At 33.9% G+C, this 27,181-nt stretch overlaps 1 protein-coding gene across 1 annotated transcript in view; it reads right to left on the bottom strand.

Annotated features, from left to right (window-relative positions):
* Window positions 1-2: 2 nt before the first annotated feature.
* The window catches only part of LOC118740087 (cAMP-dependent protein kinase catalytic subunit 3-like), a gene marked incomplete at its 3' end in the record, with an annotated part of 65,371 nt that continues 38,192 nt past the window's right edge, over window positions 3-27,181 (bottom strand). The window contains exons 3-8 of the mRNA XM_036471580.1: window positions 15,512-15,680; window positions 12,715-12,824; window positions 12,250-12,495; window positions 11,824-12,005; window positions 6,195-6,272; window positions 3-71 (exon numbers count right to left, since the gene is read on the bottom strand). Of these exons, the coding sequence (XP_036327473.1) occupies window positions 3-71; window positions 6,195-6,272; window positions 11,824-12,005; window positions 12,250-12,495; window positions 12,715-12,824; window positions 15,512-15,680 (854 nt within the window). The remainder of the gene's footprint in view (window positions 72-6,194; window positions 6,273-11,823; window positions 12,006-12,249; window positions 12,496-12,714; window positions 12,825-15,511; window positions 15,681-27,181) is intronic.

Below are 27,181 nucleotides of genomic sequence, written 5' to 3' on the forward strand. Positions count from 1 at the left end.
CAATCCTTTTCGGGGTAATCATCAAAATTGCTCGTATCACCATCGGATGTGACATCGGGTACGATTGGTGCCTGCAATGAGAAAGAGAAAAGAAAGAAAAAAACGTCAGTTGGAAATTTGCAGATAGAAACACATATGTGCAAATAAGTAAGTTCTTCAAATATAACAATAATCTTGACCGACAAAAACACTTTTTATTTACAGAAAAAGTCAAAATGATTTAAGCAAATTTGCATATGTTGCAAAAATTTGGTTATCTAACATAGTTTGTGAAGAGTGAAAAGTTGCAAGTTGCCGGCAAATTTGTTAGAATATTTTTCAGATCAAGAAAAAAACATGTAGGAGGTGAGTATGTATGTACATTAGGGTGGTCCTTAAATGTAAAAAGCTAATTTTTACATCAGATTTCCTAAGCCTCAACCCCTACGTCGCTGCTAGAGTTAAAGATATCACATATAAATTTTGGTCCCGATTGGACACGGTTAAGGCGTGTCGCACAGGGGTCAATTAATTAATTAATCCCAACGGTTGTTTACCCTCCTTTGTTAAGTGTCGGGATCTAAAACTATTCAGCTACAGAATCAAATTCATCAAATTTGTCAAATTTCTGAGTATCGATTTTGGGTATAAAATGAAAAAAAAATAATAATAATAATAATTTTTTGAATCCATAGAGGTATCTGGCCTTTGACCACTTTGCGACACGCCTCCACCGAGTCCAATCGGATCCAGCATTTATATGTGATATCTTCTACTATGGCAGTATCGATTTTGGGTATTAGATGAAACAATTTTTATTTTTTTTTATTTTGAGTCTCTATAGAGGAATTTGTAGGGAGTGCGACTGAAAAAAATCGTTCATTTAATTTTTTCAGGGTCACCCTAATGTACATACATATATACAATTCCATATGTATTGTAGGGAATATATACAATATATTGCAGACACGTGTGCTGCTTTCAGCCGACAACAACATAAAAAGATTTTAAACATCCATTTGTAATAACAACGACCCGATAAACGCCACTAAGCACATTTTTGCCAAAAATTTTCCTAATATTCATAATTTAGAAAAATACCAGCAGCAAATGCAAACATTTACCTCCATTTCTCTGCTGCCTGTCAGTGATTTATTGCAGTTGCATTAGCAACCGCTCAGCCGTCAATAAGCATAAAACAGCAGCCAAAATAGCAAGCAGCAAAATAACAAAAAAGCCAAGAGGCCGAACATCCAAAAAGGCCAACCTAGTTGCACTGTTTAGAAGACTGAGTAATCGATGGAGCGCACTTGAAATATATGCCCAGTGGGAAAATTAACTAACGAAAGTCTTCTAAAAAGAATTAGAAAATAAAACGTATCTTATGTAGTAGAAATTGGGTATTTTTTCCCATCCCAGACAAAACGAGATACGGTTGCTGAATTTAAACCTCACGAAAGCAGGGCTGCTAAGAAGAAAATGCTGAGATGAATCGTTTTTCATATCTTCCAAATGCCGCGGAATAATGTCTTATGCCGTGTGTGCCTATTGGGCAGTACCCGGACCAGGCTCTTTCTAAGCTACAGAGTTGTCAGTTAGGGAGCGTAGTAAACTCTTTCCGCAGAACTGGAGAGGTGGCCCCATGGATATCCAGCCTTACCAATTCTTCAGCCATACAGTTTCTTGTACTTGATCCATATAAGCCTGATTTGAAAGTTGATGTATTTTGGAACGAAAACCAACAGCAAAATATGAAAGGAAGTGAAGGGCGATATTTTGACGGCACCGTAAGCGGACCCAGATTTCGTATTTGCAGGGAGACTTTTTTCTCAAGAACTCTATATCAAGTTTAGATTTTCCAACCTATGTACCATCCAACTACGACCCATTCGGTGAATAGATTTATTTAAGCTTAGTCCTAGATAGTCGAGGTTGGCCCTAAACGGTCTTTCTCTGCGCACATCTCGCCAAGGGACGAATGGCAATCTCTGGAGTAAAGGTCCAAAGGTCTGGAGTAAAGGTCCAAAGGTTTTCACGGACGGATCGAAAGTGGACGGGAGAGTTTGAGGAGGTATTTACTGTCAGTAACTCCTAATAGATCTTATGTTCAGACTGCCAGAGCTCTGCGGCGTATTTCAGGCAGAGGTGGCCGCTATAAAAGAGGCAGCCAATTGCAATTTTTTTTGCTAACTACTCTGTTAGCCAAGCGGCTATCAGGGCGGTCAAATTATTTCCAAATCAAACTGATTTTTGTCCCAGGAATCTTTAAATTCAGCGCAAATAAAAAACAAAAAAAAATTATTGTATAAATTGTTTGTCCTATTGGACCCCCAAATGACCTCGAACCTGGCATTATGTATGTAGGTTAACGGACCTCAGATTCGGGTTCAGCGAGTCTAAAAGCTCATGTATATCAATTTTCAGGTTCATTCAATGAATTTTTCCCTACTTGATCGTCAAATAACCCCGCCCCTGACGTGATGGGGACGAACAGACCTCGGATTCGCATTCAGCGCGTCGTTTCATCTATTTTCTTTTTTTCTCAATATTTGGTCAAGAGGAGATGTTCTCGCACTGAGACCTACGCAAGCTTATCCAAGGATCTGTGATATGTATGCTTGTGTGTCGCCATTTTACAGGCACGATCACAAATTTGGTATTCTATGTTATTTTTAAGAAACATTTAAAATTTACAATCATCTGAGGAAGAAGCTGGGTCAATGACTGAATATTATAATTACTTACAGTTCTATTCTTAAAATGGACCAGCTTTGATTTGCCTGTTTCCTATATTTTTCATTTGATTCAGTATTTTTTACTCTGCTTTGGATTTTCTCTTAATGAAGGCATCGATAGCAATGCACATGCTACCAATGACCCCCTGCTGTGTTTAACAAACGCAAGCAAAACTAAGAGCAAACAGATGTTTATTGAAATAAGAGAACTTACGCATGGTTTTAAAATGGCTTTGAACTTTACAACTGAAAATGTTTCAGCCAAAAGTAAATATAACGTATTTGGTATGTGTAGTCATCGTATAGAAGGTCCAAAACGAGTATCGCATTTTCTCATCCGCCAGTAGGCGAAATGTGCAGTAATGTATGCTTAGCTAGAAGGGATAAGCCGAAATTTGCGAAGTTTATTTGGTACTGTTCGCCAGACACACAAGTGGAATGAGCCTTTCCGCATAAACTTCTTCCTCGCCCCCGATCGCATATCATCGTCACTAGTTTCTAGAGAACATTGGAGCAGGCAGTAAGGGGCAAAACAACCTGACTACTTCTTTGGCATGTATGTACCTCTGGTAGATTTAGGCGCTTCTGCATCCCACAAGGGCATGTATCTAACCTCCGTAGACCGAGATCGTTTAGGGAATGCAGCAGTGGGAAGATTGAGGAAGAATTTCTCCTGCTTGCGTTTCGCCGCCTGCTTTTGCCTTCTTTTCTCCTTTTCTGTGGAAAATGAAGCCAGGCCCACGCCATTACTGGGCGGACGCCTGCTGCCCGACTTATGTTCACTACAAGCGGGAGCCCCAGCACTAACTCACAAGAACTTGAACTGGCCATTCCCACTCTCCACCATCGCTTAAAAACTTAGGACTTGTGTGATGGTTGGGGCAGAGTACAAATACATTGATTCTGCCGCAAGTACCGGCGCATTTCCACCTGTGTGTGTATATCTCTGGCGTTGGATGTTTACCTTCATACAAATTGACAATTTAGTCCAACTTTCAGGGTGCTGTTTAGCTCTGCTGTCAGGGTGGTCGGTGCTGCAAAGGATATTCTTGCCGGCATTTTCCCAATTCCCGTGATGCACCGTGAGAAAAGTGATGTGTATATATTCGAAATCCTCTATCCCACTGAGAAATACTTTACTCTGACTTACTGGGTTCCCAAAACATAGAAGGAAACTAGAATATGGATGAATTGGCTAAGTCAAAGGAGGTGAAGGAGGGGAAGGTCAGGAAAGGTCGGACTATTCCAATCCAAAGACCATAGCGGCGAGAAAACCATGCACCATTTTCTGTGCGAATGTCTTGGCATTGCACCTTAGACCTTAATGAAGCACTTAAGAAATACAAAATTCATAAAAAAGTCAAACTAAGCTACCGAGGAGCAACCAAAATTTAATCTAAATAAAGCGAACGATTGATTAATTTTGCGAAAACAAATTATTTCAAGTGCACATAAAATTAATCGAGTGAAAAATTTTTAAATATTTTCTATAATCAGGCGCATAAAGAAAAATCTCCCGTTACGCTAAAATACTTATGAAATATTTAATTATCTTCACGGCAGGACACATATTTTTGGAAAAATATTTTTCAAAATATTGATGTACGTAATCAATCTCGCTATGGCTACGGTTAAAACTAAATGACTTTAGTGTTCAAATTTAGACAGTTTTCGGTTTTAATGCCAAAACTAGTGATTTATAGCAATTTAATTTGTATATTTTATGACTGCGTAATAATTCTTTGTAGAAATGAGAATGCTGACAATGCGAAAATATGAAAACATTTATTTTTATTGCAATGTGAATATGTTCTGGGGGGTTTATAAGAAACTCATAAAGCCACATGCGGCCGAGAACAGTGTCGGGCAGTGAAATGTGAACGTAAAATTGGTTTGTGAAAGAAATGTGATTTTTTTTATTTTCTGACAAAAACTTTTCGATATCGAACACTAATACATGTTAAATTTGGAAATCCAAAACCTTTTTGGTTAGGGTTACCAACTCTTCAAAAAATTACATTAATTAAATTATATATTTTTAAGGCATATATGGCAAGAAATCAATTGAAAAGATTTTAAGGAAAAAAATAACTTTAAAGAAGAGTTGCCACCTAACTAACTAAAAATAAAATTAAAACAGTTTTAGTGCCCAAAACTCGTATTTCTGCGTAAATTTGGTATTATTTTGCGCTGGTAACAAAAATTTTATAAACGGATAATAAAAATACCGTTTCAGATTTTGTAAATAAAATTTTTAAATTTTTAGGTTACGAAATTATCGGTATTGTTCAAAAATCGGCTTCTAAATGCTTTATTAAGCTAATGCTTTATGTAAAAATTACACTGAAAAACGGCTTATCAATGCTTTGCTTCAGATTATTCTAAATTAGGGCTGACCTTTATAAAAATGTAAACTGCATAGTTTAAGACCCAAAATTTTTATTTTTGAACAAATTTTACATCACTAATCGGCTTCAAGTTGCTTTAATGCAGTTATTATAAAATATCGTTGCCACCTATAAAATGTTTTAAAGCCTAAAATCTAAATCTAAAAATAAATATTATAAAAACCGTAATTTAACCGTTAAAATTTGATATTTATTTTTTTGGTGAATTTTGATCCTTTCAATACGATTTTTAATTTCCTCGATCATAAATAAGCGTTATTTTGGATTTCTTATTTTTCGATCATCGTTATTTGCAGATTTAGTTTTTTAATCCACAAGCTAATCAAAGCGGTCATAAAAATGCAGTCTCCGTTATGACGGTACAAATTTTAAATTTATTTTAAGCTTACAAATCTAGTTTTACAAAATTATAATTTTTTGATGATTTTTTTGTTTTTATTTCAAATGTACATAATCCATTTTTAATTGACTAAAATTATAAAATTGTATTTCCTAATGTCTCCACATTATTAAGTCCGCCACTGTAGTTTTCCTAGCTTCGGCTGCAAGTGACGTTAATTCAAGTGAAATCTATGTACGTCAGCGCACAGTAGGAGTTGGCGTGACCAAGCATTAAATTTTTAATTCTGCATTTTTTTTTTTTTCTAACAAAATTAGTACTTTCATAAGAGTCGTTTGCAGGAAAATGTGCGCTAAAATGTTTGCCTTTAGTCAATTCAAAATTAGTATTTTTGCTACTTTCGGTAGTTTTTTCCGCATACCTTTGCAAGCATATTAGCTCTTAAATCGCCAACACATGTAAGTAAATTTAACAAAATTTATTTGTATTTAATTTTAGCAAAATTCTGTAGCATGTAGGTGTCCCGTTCGTTTGAATTAAAAATTTATTAAAATTATTTTTGCTAGCAAGTCAAAAAAGCAAAGGCCATTAAGGCCTTAATGAATGAATATTAATACTATGTACCTACATACATATATGTATAAAGGTATGTATGTATATACTTAAGCAAAAAAAAAAAAGAATGCGCACATGTACGTTGCTTATTCTAAAATTGACCGCTTGCGCGCTTACCTTTAGTTTCTTGTTGTAGACGTCATTCCAATTCAAGTGTTTGAACCATCGATGTCTCTTCACGTCATCGGCCCCATTCTGTTGTGCCGGCCGCCAGTGCCATGCGCCATTGAGAGCAGCAGAAAAAAGTCGTCGAAACACCGAACAGAGGCAGCAGCCAAGCGGGAGGGATTTGTTTTTTTTTAGATTAATGTTTTTGGTTTTTGGTTTTTCAATTTGAGCCCAAGAAATATGTATTTTCAGTTATTTTTGCATATTGTCCATAAATCGTTTTGAAGGCGCGCACACATTTGGCAGTCGCATACGCCATGTTGGAGATTAGAAAATCCCATTCGAAGGTGGTAAAGATGAAAATAATGAAATTGAAAGAAAAACACGAAATTTATTAGAATAATTTGTTTTCGGCAGACGGCATATTCAGTATTAAATATATGCTTATTTTGTACTATTACATATTTGTGTACCAATGTATGTGCGCTACATGAATCGTATGCTTAGAAGATGTATGTACAGGTAAACAATCTGTTCAATGAGCTATGAATTCAAAAAAAAAACCTCAAAGAAAATAAATATACTTTGTGTGAAGGGTGCTGATGCCTTGCGTATAATCCACCGCTTCGCCGTACTTTTACCGTCAGCCTGAAAGGACACAGCTGACATTTGCCGCCAACCATTTCAGTAGGCCTCCGCCTACACAAGATCACTCTTTGCGTCCCCCGATCCCCCGTTGCGTCCGTTAATGGTCACTAGTACTCTTCCCGTGTCCTGAAGGCTACGAATTATCTATAAAGGCATCTACCCACTCTCACCGATAAAACTTCCTGTTACCTTGAGCTACTAAGCGAACCAGAAAAGCATTTATCGACTCTCAGTGATGCCCTTCCCGTTGCCTTGAGTCAACGAACGATCAACAAATGCTTCTATCGACAATCGCAGATACTCTCGCCGTTGTCTAGAGCCTCCTTTCATCGATTTTTTTCTTTGTGGACCTGTGTTATTGTTCATTACCTACGTACGTATAGGTATCGGAAAATGCCGAAGGGTGGGTAGACCACTTCTGGTAACTTTCTTTCAGCTTACCACAGTCTGCCAACAGACAAAAGTCTTTCCTAAGACAATTGTTAATTGCTACAACCATCTTGAAAGCTCTTTACTGGCGTTCAAAAAACTAATTAAACAAGTAATTTTTAAGCAAAAAACAAAACCAACTTCAATTCTCATATAAAAACTTAAGATTATCGTTAATTTGTTCATGATCCAATGATCGGATTTAAACCAATTTAGTATGGGACCAGCTGTGAGGTAACACCTTTACTTAAAAAAAAAACAGTTATAGAAATCGGTTGACGTGGTCCAAAGTTATGCGGTAACATACATAAAAAAAATATATATATATATATTCCGACGAATTAATAACTTTCCTCCTTTTTGTGAAGTCGGTTAAAAAAATAAATGAAATTAAAAAAAAATATATTTTTTTTCTTTTCAAAACAATAACATATAAAAATTAAATTATGAAGAGAAAAAAAGTTTAATAAGAAAGAAAATTGTACTTAAATATTAAATAAAACTAAAAAAAAATTTTTTAAAACAAAATCTAAAAATTAAAAGAAAATAACATTAACAAAAGAAAACGAAATTTAATTCAAAAAAGAAATAAATTAATTTAAAAAAAAATTAAATCCAAAAATTAAAAGCAAATTACTATTATTCTTTTTAAAAACATTAACATCTAAATTTAAAAAAAAAAATTATTAAGAAAGAAAAAATTAAATAAAAAAAGTAAAAATATACAGAAAATAAGTTTCTAAAATTTAAAAGAAATTAAAACTATGTATTTTTCTTTTCAAACCAATAAAAGCCAAAAACTAGAAGGAAATTAAATTAAAAACGGGGAAAAAATTAAATTTAAAAACAAGAAAAACTTCCGCTACCCGAGGACTCGAACTCGGATCTCTCGAACGGCATGCCTGTGCTTTGCTCACTCGGCCATTTCGTTTGTTAAAGCAATATACAAGTGCTTTCTCTTAAAATAGCTTTTCACTCCGCTTTCGACTTCCAAAAAAGGAGGAGGTTATCAGTTCGTCGGAATATTTTTTTTTTTTTTTTATGTATGTTACCGCATAACTTTGCACCACGTCAACCGATTTCAATAATCTCAGAGGTGGTCCCATGCTAATTTGGTTTAGATCCGATCATTGGATCATGAAATATATAGATATATATATATATATTTTTTTTAAGTCGGTTTTTTTTTTGCTAAAAATTACTTGTTTTCTAATACCTTTGTGCTATAATAATAAAAATCTATCGATCCTTTATTGCCATCAGTCTTTCATTTGTCTTACGAAGGACTTGCTGAAGGCTAACTACCCTAGCCAGAATTGCTCTGTTGCTACTTGATTCCTACTTGTGTGCAAACCGTGTACTTGAACGAGATTAGTGTAATACCTTATACATACAGGAGGTAGTAGTTTTCGCACAACGTTTTCAAGCGTCGCAAATCTGTCTGAGGTGAAGTACGACCCAGGGCAATATTCAGCCGGCTGATAGGTCGTCTAAGCCCCAGTAGCCCGTCAAAGTGCCTGGTCAATCAGCAGCAGACTATTTTTATTGGCTAACTTAAATTAAATTTTTATTGGTTGATTTAAATATTGCATTTATAAAAACCGTCGATATGCATTATAAGAAATAATAAGATGCTTATTAAAAAAATTCATAAATTTTCTCAACATATTTTTTCTATCTTTCTTCCCCAAACACATAAAAAACTTTGAAATCATAACATTAGATATAAATAATTTTTATCTAAATAAATGTGTGAATTTGTTTTGATGCTACATATTTCAAATTTGAATATTTTTATAGCGTAAACAAATCGGTAGGAGATTGACAACAACAGCTAGAGCAGCAGCGAGAATAGCCAATAAAGTTAGCAAATAAAATTATACGAATTTTTTTATTCAATAAATTTTATTTTTAGTTTTTGCAAATACTTGTACTCGTATATGAGCATTACACTTGCTGTACACCAACTGTTTCTGCCTGTCTGCTACTGCGCTACGCTACGCTGCGTATTGACGCCCACACGCTTTTTTTTCATGATAAACCTCATCCAACCACTGCAAACGTTTTGGATGTAATTCCAAAATTTTTCAAATAATTTTGTTTCAAAAAATTAACATAAATATGTTTTTAAAATTGTATTTCAGTAGTTTTTTTTTTTAATAAAAAGAATCTCATATCATTTCGAAATATTTGCTGCTGACGAAAAAAATATATGCCCGTAATTAAGCGCACGTATTCTTGTGTATATTTGCATTTGCATGCTGCTCTGTATTTAGAAAACTTATTTATAAGAACAAATTATTTACAATTTGTTGCCTCTATTACTTTCACAAGCCCCCGTTAATCTCAAAAATTTTTAGGTGCACATGCACGAGTCTCTGTGTGTGCATGCATTGAATTTATTTATTGGCAAATATGCTTTCATATTAAATGGTTACTGCACTGCTTATTGCTGTGGAATTAATTTAGAATAAATTTTAGAATTTTTTTTCAAACCACAATGCCAGAAAAGAACATAGCAGTCGTGATCATGATTAGTACTAAAAGAATGAAGATACAGATGGTTTTTTGCGTACATATTTATATTATAGCTATATTTTTGAAACCACTCAGCATTTTAAGAATTTCAAGCAGTACAATATATCAAAAATATTTTTTAGAATTAATTGCGAAAATTTTCTCTTCGCTATGACTAACGATGCAGTTTTTAAACGAATTTACCAAAAACGTTACCTCGCATGATGCAGTTTTCTCAGCAAGACTATCCGAATAATCGGATATCCGGTTCATATTCGTAAATTTTTTAACCGAATATCCGGTAAATACCCGTTAATTTGGTTGTTCCGATATCCGGTTAATACCCGTTCATTTGGTTATTCGGTTCCGTATATTCCACAGATTATTTGAACTATAATTCGGATATCCGTATACAGTCAGACTATTCGATTACCGGGATATTCGTATTTTCCAGATATTCGAAGATCTGGCTTATCCGGATGTATGGGATTGGTCTGGTCAGATTTTATTAGGCCGATAAGTGGCCATGATCGAAAACACCGACTGCAATGGAAGCAATGGAAAGAGATAAACTCTGCTGCTCTACTTTCGGATTACTTCAGAGTTTTCATCTGAAAACTGAGAAGTCTCGTCAAACCGGCAGAGATCCTTGGACAGGCCGTCCTATATTTTAACGCGGTTTTGAGCGACGGGTTCACCCTAGGGGCTCTGAACTATGACAAAAATATCGGGGCTATACCAAATATCAGTGGAGGTACATATGTGCTAGCACACTGAAGAACTCCGAAGGGGAGGGGTTTTGTTTTTATTTTTACCTTTGCCTTTATCCTTTTCTTAGTCTACATATGTACGTACTCACTTGTACTTTCAGTCTTGTTTTGGTCTTTTTCTAAGCAAGTTTTTATTAGCAAGTTTTTGTTAAAACGTGCTTACACTCAAGAAGCACTTGTTTCAGCCCCAACCATTTCCGTTGCACCAATTCCGTTGCATCATTTCCGTGTGCAATTTCCGTTGAATTTGCCAATTTACTCCCAACCAACCAACCGCCGCTAAAGAAGTTTCACTTCAAAAAGGGATTTTGATATAAATCGAATAATCCAAAGCTTCAACCATAAACTAGACTTTGAATTAGCAGGCGAGTAAAAAAAAAACTAAATTTCATCACAACCTTGAAGAGCGGAATACTATGTTTTTATTATTATGCATAACTTGTCGATTCACACATATACATACATACATATGTATGTACATAAGAGCTATTTATTTGTATACAATGCGTTTAGCTACGCGGCGCAGAATTCATTCAACTGTTCATCAAATGTCTGTCAAATTTAAATTACACGTCAGTTTGCCGAGAAAAATCAAATCGTCTTTTCAATAATATCATTATGTACATAGTGCACATGTACGTATCTAGATGTATAATAGAACAAAAGACGCCCAATTAAATGTTATTATAATATCGAATAGGAATAGACATGCACTTAAAAAAATAAATAAAAGAGGGAAACAAATAAGAACTAATAGAGGTACGATCTTCTAGGGCCGTTTTCTCAAGTATATTTTAAAATTTATTCAGAACAAAATTTCTGTTTAAAAGGCAGAAATCAGCCAGGAGGCAAGTGTTACGTCAAAATGTTATTGAAGGAAGGCTTTTAAAAGGATAATGTGTAGATTGCAAATCAGCGCATTTGTACTCGGATGCCGTTTTAGGGCTCGATGTTGATAACCGTAATTTCGACTGAAATATTTGTCGATTTTATTACCAATAAATTTTACAATTTTGTTATAGATTACTTTTTTTTAGAAATATATACATTTTTCTTTCGTTTATGTTATCGCTCCCAAATATCCCGGATATCGTTTTTAAGCTCGATGTTGATCAACGTATCTACGATTGGAATATTTATCGATTTTATTGCCAATAAATTTTTCCATTTTATTATAGATTACTATTCTCAAACATAACCTAAGTTTATTTGCATGCAATAAACATAAATATTCTATTATTTTTATAGAATATTCTGTTTTCACTCACACTCACCTTCATGTTGCCCAAGCGTTTGGTGCGATCATTTGTCAGCAATTTCTTAACTAAGTCTTTCGCAATTGGATCCATATGACGCGGCCATTCAATTTTGCCACTTAAAATTTTCTCATAAATTCCGAATGGATTCTCATCGTAAAAAGGCGGATAGCCAACGAGCATCTCGTAAATGAGTACACCTGTACCGAGACAAAAAAAAAACACACAAAAAAAATAATGTTTTTTCTCTAACAAATTGTCTATTTTGTGTGTTTTAAATAAGCAAACAACAAATGTAAATATTTGTGCCACAATAAAAACAACATCACCAATAACAAAACGCACGGGAAATTTCCATGCCACACCGCGCATTCATTTGAGTTGCTTGCCCATTCATTTTACGTTTACAACAAGCCACTTAATGCATACAATCGGTCCACCTACCTAACGCCCACCAATCCACCGCCTTGTTATGACCCTTCGATTGTATAATTTCGGGTGCCAAATATTCGGGTGTGCCACATAGCGTCCAAGTGCGATCGCGCAATTTCTTCGCAAAGCCAAAATCTGTGATCTTCAAATGGCCATCACGATTTATCAGCAAATTCTCTGGTTTCAGATCGCGATAGACAATTTGCAGTGAATGCAAATATTCTAAGGCAGAGACGATTTCAGCAGCGTAGAAGTTGGCTAATAATAAAATAATTAATTAATAGCTGCAATATTTTTGTATTGTTCGAGATGCTTTTGTAATATGCAATTTAGGATTTGTTTACATGTAGCTTGGGTGTTATAAAAATTCCTTAAATTGCATATTCGAGTGCACATGTATTATTTATACATATATTAAATTTTTGCATAGCTAACCACAATATGCCTGGGATGATTATATTTACTTGGAGTACTTACAAGTTTGACTATTGAAACGTCCCGCATTTCGCAAATATGTAAACAATTCACCACCACAAACATACTCGAAGATCATGTACAAACAACAGTCATCCTTTGTGGACCATTCTCTGGAAGAGAGATAAAGAAGGTGAAAAATGAGGTACTCAATTCGCAAAAATTTCGAATCAGAAAATAGAGAAATTTTTATAGTAAAAGCCCTTTTCTGTCACCGATGCTTTGAACTTTGCTCGATGATAATTTTCGAACTTTACATCGGTCGTCAGATGCTAAAGAATTTATCTAATTATGTATTCATAAAAACTGTATAAGCCATTAGAAGCTATAGAGAGTAAAATTTGTTATTTCTGGCAACAACTACTGTTTGTATTTTTATCAACAATTTTCTTTGGAGTTTTACACTGTTTTATAACTTTATCTTCCTTAAAGAGGTTAAGACTTTTTGCGCACCACGCCCTAATAACCAATCAAGCGACTGGTCTTTCAAAAATCGGAGCGTATCCTTTGTGGTATAGAGCTGTCGTAAAGCCAGACTTCCGTTCGACAAATTCAATTTTCAGTTGGACTAACAGGGTAATTATGGGTAGGGATGTCGAAAAAACATAGATGCATCGAAAATAGCGATGTTTTGTTTCGATTTATCGAAAATTTTCCACTTGAAAACTGACATCGCTGGTACATTGAACCGTAGTTTCTCATTGTCAATCGTGCACACAAGAGAAGTGACTTTGACCAAAAAATTGAAACGGCTTCAAATTGGTCCGGTAGAAACATAATTAGCTCAGCTGCAGTAATTAAAATCAAATTTTTTACAATTGTGCTAATAACAACTTTTGTTGTGAAATATTTTCTGAGAAATCCTATGCAAATCGATGCATCGATGTATGCCCTTCGATATATCGAAAAATATCGATGGTGCATCGAAATCAAATCAAAAAACACATCGATGTTTTTAGCCACTGACGTCCATAATTTTGGCTAAGATATTTGACAGTAGGAAAAAAGCTTCCTGCCACGTTTCATGGTAAAAACTTTTTTTTTAAATAAATCACTTGTGCATGTTTCAAATGAAGATCATACATATGTATATCATTTTACTCGAGCTCCTCCAACTATTGCGATGGACGGGTGAGCAAAGTACTAGCGAGCCATTCGAGAGTTCCGAATTTCGAATCCTCGGGCAGCGGAATATTTTGATTTTAAATTTTTTTCTGTTTTTAATTTAATTTTAGTTTGTACATTTTATTGTTTTAAAAAGATAAAAATTTGTTTAAATTTAAGAAACTTCCTTTATTTTCTTTTTATATTTAGATTTTATAGTTTTAAAAAGAAAAATATTTTTTTAATAAAAATTTGTTTTGGACTCATTTTATTTTTTATAAATTTTTTTTTATTTTTTTATCTTTTTTTATTTATTTAGCTTGAATATAATTTTACTTTAATTTTTGAAATTTTTGGGAAAAATATATTTTTTTTTAATTTTTTTTTTTGAGATTTGATTATTTTAAAAAGAAACATATTTTTGTTTTTTGAATGACTATGGTGTAGATAAAATCCATAAAGCACTTACTCTGCGAATGCCTCGTTCCCCGAAGAATTCTATTTAGATTTCTTAGAGTCCCTTTTTCGGGGAGTTTTGGAGGAATATGCTCTAGCTCTGCATCATCGCTTCCTTATAAAACTATAAACATTTTTTTACTTAGTTTGTTATCTACTACTGAGTCCAATAACATTCACTACCCTCGAAAACCTACACAAATTTTTAACTCGCCAAAATCTCAAAATATCTATTTCCAAGGCGAACTTATTGAGCAGCTGGACGATGGAAAAGTAGAGGTGGGCCCAACCAACAAAAAATACTAGGTCTCACTCCCATTCGTATTCAGTAGCACAGCTGCGCAGCAGAAACCTGATCCCAAAATCGCTTCCCGTCAGGACTTTGGAAAAATATTGGGAAGCTTGTCGCTTGGTAAGTAGGGGTCCATCAGCGAATCTGTAGCAAATTGCATAGCCTACTGTGGAACGTAACCAACAGCAATATGCAACAGACAAATATGCACACCTGTCCGAATGTGTTCTCCTCATGTCAGCTGAATAGTTCCGGCACAATTATCTACGCATAAAAGCCATCCAAGCTATTTATTACTTCGATCGAAACTGTTTCTGTCCAATTGCTGTGACACGTGGAGAAACTAAAGTGTTTCTAATGCAGGTCAAATTATAGTTAAAACTACCTGGAAGATCTCGAAAAATTACACCGAAAAGTGTTAGTACCATAAAAATCCACGCTGGTCCAACTCCTATCGCACTAGTCAAGTAGGATTAGCTATTACAGATCTATACTACGCACCTACACACTCTAGCCGATATGTATCGAGTGCTTTATATAGCCTACCCTTCTGACATTATAGGATCTCTAGACAAACCGGCAGAAAACACTTTAATGGGACTTTAGATAAAAGAAGAAGAAAGTAAAAAGAAAGACTAGCAACTATCTTAGCCAGAATTGAATAAGGAGTACTTTTTCCAATACTTCAAAGAGTTTCGTTCTATGTAGTTATTGCAACCATGAAATTTAGAATTTAATATGCGCCTACAATTAAATGAGAATGTAATAAGTGGCATAAATAAATGAAACGTTTTGGTCTAATAAATGCTCAAAAATATTCTTAATGAATAACTGCTCGTTCCGCCAAGTCAAAATTACCGATACATAGACGTCTACAAGACATTTCATCAAGCCCCTAAAATATCTTACATTGCTAAAAATATTAATATTTGCATTCTATATACTTACAAACTGATCACAAATGGATGTCGAATTTCACGTAAAATATTTCGCTCATTCTTTACATGCTCGGTTTGCTTTAAGCGTATCACATCGGTCATAGCCAATAATTTCATGGCACAGTACTTCTCCGACACGCGATCGCGGCATAAACAAACGCGGCCAAAAGTGCCCGTACCTGTAAAGAAATGAGGAGGGCAAAGATTTATGAATATATTTAGTAGAAGTGCAAAAGGAAATATGTATGGAGAGAACGGATTTTTTTTCTTTATTGAATAAATATTTAGCAATTTCAAGAGTTATTTTTACCACCTTCCAGCTCACAAGTGACTCTGAATGTAGCCGAAATATTTATTTTTTTAATCTTTTTTTTTATTGATAATTAAAATATAGATTGAATTCTATGATTTTCTTCAACAATGGCAACTTTGTTTAATGAATAACCTTAATTTATTTTCATTTCCATCAAAGACCAGAAGTATTTTTATTTTTTTGTTTTACCACTTTTTTCTTGCTCATAGCGTGTGAAACCATTTCATTGCCGACTTTAATTAATTTTCTTTTCTTTTGCATTTCCCTCGACTTGAAATTTGATATTTAATTGCTCATAAAACGCCACACTTTTGCACTCAAAGCAAATGTAGACTAAATACGAACGTCACGAAATCTGAACTGCCGCACGTAAATGGTTGGAAAATGATAGGCGCAGCAGGTAGCGGGCGTTGGTAAAAAGCGTGTTGAAAAGCAAAGCAAAGCATGATTTTTACCAACGCTTGTATGAGGTTTTTTTTTCGATTTTCTTTCGACACACTACTTGCTACGAGTGATCGCTCACTCGATCAGCGGCAGCATGTCAGTCACTGGTGATGACACGGTGTTTTATTATGGTTTTCCAACTGTAGCTCATGGTACATGCATTCATACACATTAGGGGGGTCCAATAAAAAAATGAAAATAAAAGGTCGGAAATTTAATTTCTCATCGCCTAGGATTATTCTATACCGAAAAATATACCCCCCATTGAATTTTTTTGACGTTTTAGGGAGACCCATAAAAATAGTAACTATTAAAAAATGGTAAGAGAAACAATTGGTTATTATTATTGGAAATCTCCTAAAGGCAAACCGAATTTTCCAATCGAAAAATATTGATTTTCAAGAATCCTATACCATTTCTACGAAAAATTGTTTTTCCCCATATAACATACATGGAAAACTTTGAGCGCTTGAGCGACCTCTAAAAACATTTTTGATTTCAGCATAAAAAAACAGGGGTATACTATTTTCGAAATAGAAAAATCTTAGGTGATGAGAGCATTAAAATTCCGAATTTACTTTTTTTCGGACCACCCTAATACACATGTATATACATACATGTATACGTACGTGTGATTTTATGTATGTTTTCTATAGATGGCTTTTGCATCATTGCTACTATAGCAACAAAAGTCTCTCAAGAAGCTATAGAAGGTGTTCGGTGTTGTGTAGTATGGAGCGTTTTGTGAAATTTTCTATTTTGCTTTTGAACACGTTTTGCGGTTAAAGGTTTAGCGCATTCGTACGTTTTTTCGTAATATGCAATGCATGTTAAGTGAAAACTAAATTACATTCAAATTTACATCATTCAAACTTGCTGACGTTGGCCTCAGCATCCGCTGGACATACGAAACATACTATAACATACATACCCACATATGTATATAAGTGCACTATTTTCTCTCAATTACTTTTTTGAATAGGTTTCCTTAACCTTAACCTTGAACTAAATACTTACAAACAACATTAATTTAATTAGTCTGACACCTCTTGCCTACACCTGATAAACCCCCAAGATTTTGGGGCCGACTTTCCTAAAAGCCAGAAACGGTATGATCTTTTGCGACATAATTTTTGAAAATTCAGCAATTTTTTCCATAGACATGCAGTGCTTGTGTGGTTTGATATTTACACATGTACATATGAATATTACTTTTGTTACTGAATTTAATTTTATTGAGCTTATGAAGAGCAGTTGAAAGAATTCAAGTGTTTGATTTAATATTAATCTTCCAATTGCATTTAACTGCATTATTTCATTTTGGTATCTATAACTATTGAAATATTATTTTAAGTGATGAATTTAGAGTTTTCAGAAGCTGTTGGGTTATGTTAGTTTAAGTTATGTAGTTGCAAAGAGTTTGATTAGCACCTCTACATTTAAGCAGCTGTCCATAACAGTAGGTGCGGCTGTACAGTTAAGACGAGAATTTTAATTTCACCTCATCTGATCTCGAGTGACTGTGTTCTGTCAGAGTACCCACGGGTAGCTAGATTTGTAGTAAAATGAGTTCAAGAAGTTTCCTTCAACGCACCTGATCCTCTTTGGTCCGAAATGACTTTTTATTCTCAAGCAGTCGGTTCGAAAACGCCCTACCTCAGCAAAGAAGAAGACAAAGAACGAAAATGGATGCGTTTTTGGATCGAGATTCATGCCACACTCAAGAGGAGCTCGCCGAAACCCTAGGAGTCACTCAAGAACCCATTCAAGACTATCTCATTTGCGCGGTTAAGACGCATAAGTCGTGGGATAAGAAAAGACTTGCATCAACTTAAACGGCCAATGCGAACAATCACAACAAAAAGCTATGCTTGTGCATTAGAGAGCCCGTTTTTAAATCGATTAAGTCGAAGGCCGAATAATCCAGCCCTTTCGATTCGATTTTTTAGTTCCGATTACACCCGTGAAATACTGATCTACGGTTTGCCCTACAAAATCTATAAAATTTTTGAGAAGTTTAATTTGAGGTTGGTGCAAAAATGCAGGCTTAGCCACTCCCACCTTTCAAACTTGAGAGAGCAAAGACCAAATAATTCAATGACCTGCTTCTATTTTTTCTCCGACTACAAAGCTCCCAAAAGAAATCTTTTGAAAATTATTTCTATATAAAGTAATGGGTAATAATACTACAGCAAAAACTCCAAAAATTTGAGTTCCAAACTTTGTGGCTATTTTTACTAAAATTTTGCACATAAAATTTGAGTATGCAGCTTTATAGCCCATTGAATTTTAGCTGAGTAAAGTACAAGCTTAAAGATGCCGGACTTACCACTGAGTTTTGCCCTTTTTAAGGATAATTAAGGAGCGAGATATATAGTTTGCAAAACCAAAAAAAAAACAAATTTAAAATAAATAAATACGCCCGTATTGCGAAAATCTGTGTACTTCTTTTATATAAATAGGCAAACATGATTTCTTTACACCCCTTTTTTACGGCTAAACTATACTTTTAAGGCACAAACAATTATACATCATTAGTAAGGTATTTTGATGCTAATGTGCAGAACATTTTTAAAAATTTGAAATTAATTTAACATAAAGCGAAAAAATCAATTCAAAAGTGACACCAATACTAATGCCACACATGTACATGGTTGGGGCGGAAATGTATGCTTTAATATTGATAATGAATTAAAGAAACGTGCTTAGCAGCAGTTTAGGAATAAGATTTATGTATGAACATGAATTGATATATAGCTCAGTTATGCATACTTAGCGTTGCATGAGAGTTGTCACATAAGGAATCTGTTAAATGGGCTTTGCGTGTAAGCGGTTACCTAACGCATAGCACTCACATGTACAATTCTGCTGCGTTATGATTTTTACGTAAAAATTGTATAAATGGCAATGTTATTTTATATAATGTTATGCCATGTTTTTCCATGTTATGCTATGTTACTTTATGTAATGTTATGTTACGTTATATAATGTTATGTTATATTAAGTTATGTTATATCTGGTTAAGTCATGTAGTGTTATGCTATGTTATGTTATGTTTTGTTATGTTATGTTGTGCTGTGTTTTGTGGTGCTATAATATGTTATGTTATCTTATGTTATATTCTGTTATGTTGTTCAACGCATTTCATCTCAATTCACTTCAATTAACTCAACTAAACTCAACTGGGCTCAGCTCAGCCCACTTAATTGAAAAAGTTGAATTTCAACCGCTGGGCGAACACTAGTGAGATGTGATGAAAAAACAAAATTTCGAAAAAAAATTTGACCGTTTCCCTAAGTAGGGCTAAGAATTTATGAAGTTTCTGGTGAATGCTTATATCGTTGGCTTAATATAGAAAAACCCTTATCTCACAGATTTTGATAAACCTGGATAGCTTTCGGATAAATCTGGATATTGAAACCGTTATAAACAGTATAAGTTTTAAAAACTAATTAGAAAATATGTTTGTTTCTTTATAAAAATTAAGTAAACGGCATTATTTGACAAAATATAGAAATCGAAATTGGGAGATCGATTTTTTTTTTTGCAATTTTTTCTTGGATCGATAATTTTTTTCGATTCGAATCGATTAAAAAATTAATTTTTTTTTTCGATTTGTGCTTTTGTTGGGACCAGCTCAGAGCGATCTACTATTCGCTACCCCAGCCTAAAGAAATTATCACTGCGGAATCTTACCAACAACAATTAATGCAACAAAACTGTGGATGCACTTCAAAGGCATTTCGTCGGTGATACTGCAAAACGTTCTATGTCACTTATTATTACCTCTGGTGCTTAATTGATCTGTATCTGATCGCTTCTGGTAATAGTTCATCTTCAACAGCCAAAGGTAGACAGTTTTGTCATTCGTTTATTAGGGTGTAACAATTTGCAGATGCATTCCGGTGCACGTAAGAGACCATCCAAGTGTCAAGGGTTTTGCAGTATCGCCGACGATATGCTATTTTACCCATTGACTCGATTGGGTCGATTCTTAAAGCGCCTAAATTTGTGAAGACTTAATTCACCATGGTATTTATTAGTATCTTGATTATAAGATCTGGGAAAGTAGTAGTTAACGTTGCCAGTTATTCTAAAAACTAACTTTGAAGATACAAAAAAAACACTAGTTGAATAATGGTTTTGAAAATATTGTAACATGGATATACATACATATAAAGACATAAATCAACTCGTGATTTTCCATGGCCATTGCTTAATAAAATTTAAGAAAATTGCTTATTTAATTTCGAATTGAAATTCTAGGATTTTTATATGCAGTAAAGTAAACAACACAGCGGATATATGGCTAAATTACAAAGCCACTAAAATGGGGCAAATCACAACGCGAACATGGCGCGTAGCTATTAAGAAAAAAAAAACTGACTCGCTTACTATTACTTTACCAGCACTATTTTATATTGCACAGGTACACACATATGTATGTATGTATGTTTGTAGAAACATAAATTCATGCAATGCATATGGTTTCTATGGTAGTAATGTTTATATTGCTGCCATGCACACTTTCATGCATACATATGTATGTATGTATGTTTGCTTGCACTTTGGTATAAACTTCCATGCACATTGACCATTCCAGTTGCAAAAATATTGCGGCCATTAAATGATTTTACAGCTGGTGGTAATAAAAGCAAATATGCACTAATTTCGCGGCTGAATGAACTTTAAGCGTATGTTGAATGTTGAAAAAATAAAATGCAATGGGAATTGGAATAATGAGACGCAACGCGACGCGTCAGGTCGATCGTACAAGTCGCGCCATTTAATGACCGAATTCAATGTAAATTTAAAATACCTACTATAGAAAAAATCAAAAAAAAAAAAGATTTAAGAAATAAAATTACAATAATTTATGTGCAGTAATTGAAAGCATTGCACTCGAAACAAGCAAATAAAGGTGTGTACAAATATATAAGATCGAGGGTTTGTGCTCATAGAATTTTACTTAATTGCTGGCTCTTGCAGATTGCAAGTAGAACGCCGCGGCATTTAATGCATTTCCAGCGGTGCTATGGGCGATTTAAGTGCCAAAATGCCAGCGTGTGAGCGGAAATACTTTTGAAAATATATAAAAATGCGTAGATATTTCTATATATACTAGTAGGCCCGGGCAGACGTTGTTCCTGCCTAAAATTACATACTTACTGGACCATGCAACGAAAGAAATAGCATCAATAAACATTTTTATTTAAAAACACGGCATTCAGTGTTAAACATTTGCACTCAATTGTCAGTGTTAAACATTTGCACTCAATTTGCGCCGGGAAAAGGTCTGAAAATATTTTATTTTAATTAAAAAAATTAAATATTTCCTAAGTTAACTTTTCAGGAATAGGTTTAGTTTTCAGCTTTCTTATTCACCTCCCTAAAATACCGATATTGTGATATTTTACATAAATTACATATTCAAATAATTTGAATTCCTAGATAGGTGGCAACGCTGTCGAGAAATATCTACGGGCTAAAGCTTCTTAAATCTCTTTCATATATATTAGGGTGAAAAAATCGGTATGGTTTTTCCATCGGAATTATAAAACGTATTATATTTTAAGACATCTGCCAAAATATTTTGGCAAAATATTTAGATTTACGTGTACCGGACTAATTTGAAAATACCTCCAAAAATCTAATTTTTTTTATTTACATAATTAAAATTAGTTTTTAAAAATATTTTCTCCAAAAATGTTTAAAAATTTTAGTTTATCAAAATAATGAGATTTTTGGTGATATTTTCAAACCCGTCCAGCTCACGCAAATTTAAAAATTTTTTCCGAATTATTTTGGCAGAAGTTTTAATACATATTTCAAATTTCCGCAACTTTTTTGGTGAGGCACCCTAATTTTTTCGTATTTTTGATAACTTCATTAAAACTTTTTTAATGTTGGTCATGTAAAAAAAAATGTAATAAAGCTTTCTCGAAAACGAGCTCTATTTCTTTGAAAGATATCCATCTTTCAATATTTCATTTAATTTTAATATTTTTAGCTTTAGCTTTTGGAAAATATTTATTTTATGTTATCAATTTAATTGAATTCAAGCTTTCAAACAGTAGGCAAACCTCTTGAATTTTTTCTTTTAGAAATTAAGTTTTCTTAAACAACTTTTGTTTACATTATAAATTCAATTTAATTAAATGCTCCAAACAGGTGGCAACTCTCTTAAAAATATTTTCGAAATTAAGCTCTCCTTAAATTTTTTATTCTGATACCCATATTGTAATACATATACATTTCATCTTTTTTATACATTTTATTGAATTAAATTTTTTAAACAGGTGGCTTTTTAACCTCTTTAGTTTGATATCCTTATGTATTGGAATTTTCCAGTTATCTTATGATTTTGATTTAATAAAATTTTTTAAAAAGGTGGAAACCCTCCTCAAAAGTATTTGCGACGGTAAACTTTCTTATACCTCTTTCTTTCTACACCCGTATTGTAATTTTTTTAGTTTAGATATCTTATCAACTTACTCACACAAAATTTTTTCAACAGCAACATTCCATTTTTTTAACCAAGCCGTTATTTAAGCTAACAAATCATAAAAAAAATTTAAATCATTTTCGAATTTTGGCTATTAATTTTTACATATAAGAAGAGAAGACTTCATCTCAAAAGTGCAGACTGCCAGAAGTTTAAGTGCAACACTCGACGCAGAGAAATTCCTTTTTTTGAAAGTACATACTTAACATTAACGAAGCTATTATCATGAATGCAACAACAAACAACAATGCGGCTGCAAGCAAAACATGTATGTATTTTTTTCAGTTGCCACTTTCTTTCGCAAAAAGATGAGCGCATTGCCTTAACATTACTTTTTATTACACTTTTACAATTTTTTTACTGCACTTTTCCAACTCGCAATATCGAAGAAAGTTGTCAATATTATGTAAAATATGCTGAAGGAGTTGCCGCAACTTGTTGCCACTTTTATGTGCCTAAAAAACAACAACAACAATAATACCGGCAACACTCACCACTGACCGACCAGTTAGCATCATCAAGCACGCAAGCAATGAATGCGTCTGTGGCGAGTTTGTATGTACATACATAAGTTGATTTGCCGGCGGCAACAATTGCGCCGTTTGCGGCACAAAAGCAGACGCGTTTTTACTTAACCGCTTTTTATTTATTTTACGTTTTATTAAATTTTCGCATTTCCACCATGCATTTCTTGTTGTCAATATTGCCACCACCGGCTTTGGAATAACCAGTTTTCGCAGCGTTTTACAGTTTGTTGCCAGCAAATGCGAATGCAGCTGACGTAAACGTAGGATGCTAACCAAATAAAAACCAAAACTAAAACAAAAACAATCACAACAGACAACTTGTCTTTCTACAATTGGCCTAAACGCCTCCCAGACGGCCAATCGTTTAAGTAGCCGCCAACAAGGCGTTCAATGCACGTCAATTGCTATCAATCAGCGATATATATTAATTGCTTTAAACGCTTTAATATTCAGTAGATATATCTTTGAAGAAGCTTTCATACTAGATGCACATACATACATACATAAGTATGTGGAGGTGTATGGAAGACCAAACATTCGAGGTTGTGTGTGTGGAAGTAACTGAAAACTCAAGATACGAGGGCTTACTTAAATTTCTTAGGTCAGCTATGTTTTCCCAGGTTAGGCTGTGTTAGCTTAGCTGATCCGTGAAATCTCACATAGTCCATTAGCTGGTCCTTAGTGTTAAGTGTAGGCCTAGGAATAAACCTTTGTCAAAATGTTTGTACAATTTTCCAGTACTTTGGTTAGCAATTTCCTGCAATGGGGAAAAGAAGCCAGATCCAAAGTAGCTGAGTCGTAAGCAAAGCAAGCAATCCACGTTTCATGAGAACATCGAGATTTCCTACATCATGGACCCTTCTTTAAACCAGTACGTTCAGAAGTTTTGTGGCCAACTCTCCTAGTAGCTGCTTGGTAAACTTTAAGTGCCACCTTCTCTAGGTCATAGGATATGACTACTGAAACTCCTACGAGGAGCAGAAGCACTGTGCAATAATCTCTTACTGGTGTGTGGTTCTTCGGGCTCCTCGAACTTGGCAACCATCCAATTGTATGTGAGAAGGATGTAGCAAATTGCAATAAGAGGAAACTTTTTTTGTGTCACCTGTTGAGATTGTTTACAGTTAGAGTCAACGTCAACGAGACGGAGCGCGAAAAATAATAAGGTGAACACTGCTGAGGTGGTAATTTGAAAGCTATTAGGAGAAATATTTAAAGACTACACAAGTATAAAAAAAATTGTTGTCCGAAGAACTGGAAATTTTTTAAAAGATAAACTCAAATAATATCGTCAAAATATTGGAACTAAAATATTTCTGTCTCCAAATAAGATGTAAGTAAATACTGCTCAGGCTTTCCCTCGTAAATAATCTGTCCGTCTTTTAAGTTCCTGTTCACAAAAAAAAATCAATTGAATCCTATACACGCATTTTATTTTTCTTTACCTCACTTCTGCAATAAGTTAAAACTAATACACACAAGCATTTAGATATATTATAAAGGTATTTTTAAATACAATAAATATACATATCTCTCCTTGATGCCTGTCAATATTTCCATTGAACGTAATGGAAAAGTGTCAGTCAAATAGACAACTATGCATAGTTAGGCATGAATTTTGAAATCTTCTAGACACTCGCCGTCATAAACGTTTAAGTCTTTTCTTTGCCACATTGCCATTGAGCTTTTACATGACAGCTACAATATGTTAACTTTTTTTTAAATATAAATCTTATACTCTTAGATTTTGTGCCATTATTGTGCAGACTTGGGCTGCTTTCCATTATTTTTATTTAATTAATACTTAAATTGCTTGAGCAATCAATAATTCCCATTGTAAGGCATTTCTTAGTTAATGGTAGTTGTGGTTAGCTATCAATGACCACAATTAGTACAGTAAACTCCACTTAATTTGTGGTTACATGCAGATATATATATATATACATCTATTTACCAAATAAATATTCTTCTCTTGGAAATATTAGAACCTTCACAAGGCTGCTTGTTATATTTTCCAAGGTTGCGCGAAAGACAAGAATGGTATAAAGAATGTTATACATAAGCACATGCAGTAATGTGTACATATATATGTGGCTAAAGTTGAATAAATATTAAACGAAAATAAAAATAATTTCAAGTATAATCTATTTTTGGCAAGATTTAACACTTTTATAGAAAACGAAATTTTTTAGCCTGTTATATATCCAAGCCGATTTCTTGATCAATTTATTTATGGAAATTTTTTGACGATCCCTTTCCAACATATTTATCGATATTTTTATTGATGTGGTTATCGATATATTCATTATTTTTCTTATCTATGTATTTATAACCTTTTTAGTATCGCTATCGATATGTTTTTCGTTTGCGTTATCGGTGCCGTTATCATCACTATGTAGATATTAATGCTGTCATTTAAAATGTCCATATTTAAAATTGTCAAAATGTATTTTGTATTATACGTAATTTAAAACAATTATCAATTTTTGATCATCCTGGTTTTCAATATTTGCACCGATTTGTGTATGGATATAATTAAACCGGCATCTCTAACACTATCAAGATGATTAAAAAGATTTTTTTTTCCAATTTCGCATCGATATATTTATCAATTTCGTCATAACAATCGACTTAAGTATGGTTATCGATCTCTAGATATGTATAGTAATCGCAATGTATGCATACTTGTCATCATAATTGAGAACAATTATTTTATAACTTCGATTTGGGTATCGATATATTTATACCGATATCGCTATAGCTATCAAGCTTCTGCCAGTATGAATAAGGATATTTTTAGCGATAGATTTATCGATGTCTTAATATTAATTGCTCTTAGCATGGTTACCGCTATCTATATCAATCGCTAACAGCGCGTATTTGATATCGTAATTGAGGACGAATATTTCTTAACGAAAAAATTATCGTCATCGATACCATTCGATATCGGTTTTTTTGTTCCTTTGTTATCGATAAATTTATCGATATCGATTTCACTAAATATTGTTTCATATTCGTTTTCGTGCACTTCAAATATTTTACGATATGGGGCCTTGGCACGAATATGGTTTATTAACCATTAGCGGCGATATACATACATACATACATATCGTCGTTTAAAGTACAAAACCGCGTATCAACAAAATGCAAAACCGCGTATGTGAGATTCCATAAATTATTTTCTAGATAGTAAAATTACTCATAATATTTCAAAATGGTTCCCTTTTTCATAAAGCAATCGCATTTCTGGCTAGAATATTTCAGGACGAATGGATAAGGATTGAGCCAAGAGCTTGTGTGAGCAAATCCAATTTTTGGCAGCAAATGTCAGTTACGCGGTTTTGCAGAATGGCGATACGCGGTTTTGTACTTTAAACGACGAAATAGATGTACAAATGTATGTATGTAGAATGAAATACATTCACATAAAAGCATGTATGTCATGTCATCTACATAGTTGCCAAAATTTGTGTACAGTGTTGTAGAATGTTGTCAAAGATGGCTAGCTGATTGCGCCGCATCCTCACCCACATAAATACATACATATGTATGTGTGCACTTGTACATATCTCACTACGCAACACGTTGCCATAGCGGAAAATTATCAAAGATGACATGAAAATGGGTTAATATTGCTTGCTGCCTATAATAAATGTCAAATTTATTTATTTATATGCTATACATAAATAATTCTTAAGCAGCAATCACATTTACTTATGTAAATATATATGCGCACATTCATACATACTTATATATACATATGTATGTACATATATCTGTATATGAACTGTCACAGTAAGAAGTGTGCCAAGACAAATTAGTGTCGTCGCAACGTCTGCATTGTGGGTCTGATGGCAAGTTGGGCGATGGTGGAAAAATATTTATGTATTT

The sequence above is a fragment of the Rhagoletis pomonella genome, unplaced genomic scaffold (assembly GCF_013731165.1).
Source record: "Rhagoletis pomonella isolate Grant_MI unplaced genomic scaffold, Rhpom_1.0 Rhpom_scaffold_00005, whole genome shotgun sequence".
Taxonomy (NCBI): Eukaryota; Metazoa; Arthropoda; class Insecta; order Diptera; family Tephritidae; genus Rhagoletis; species Rhagoletis pomonella.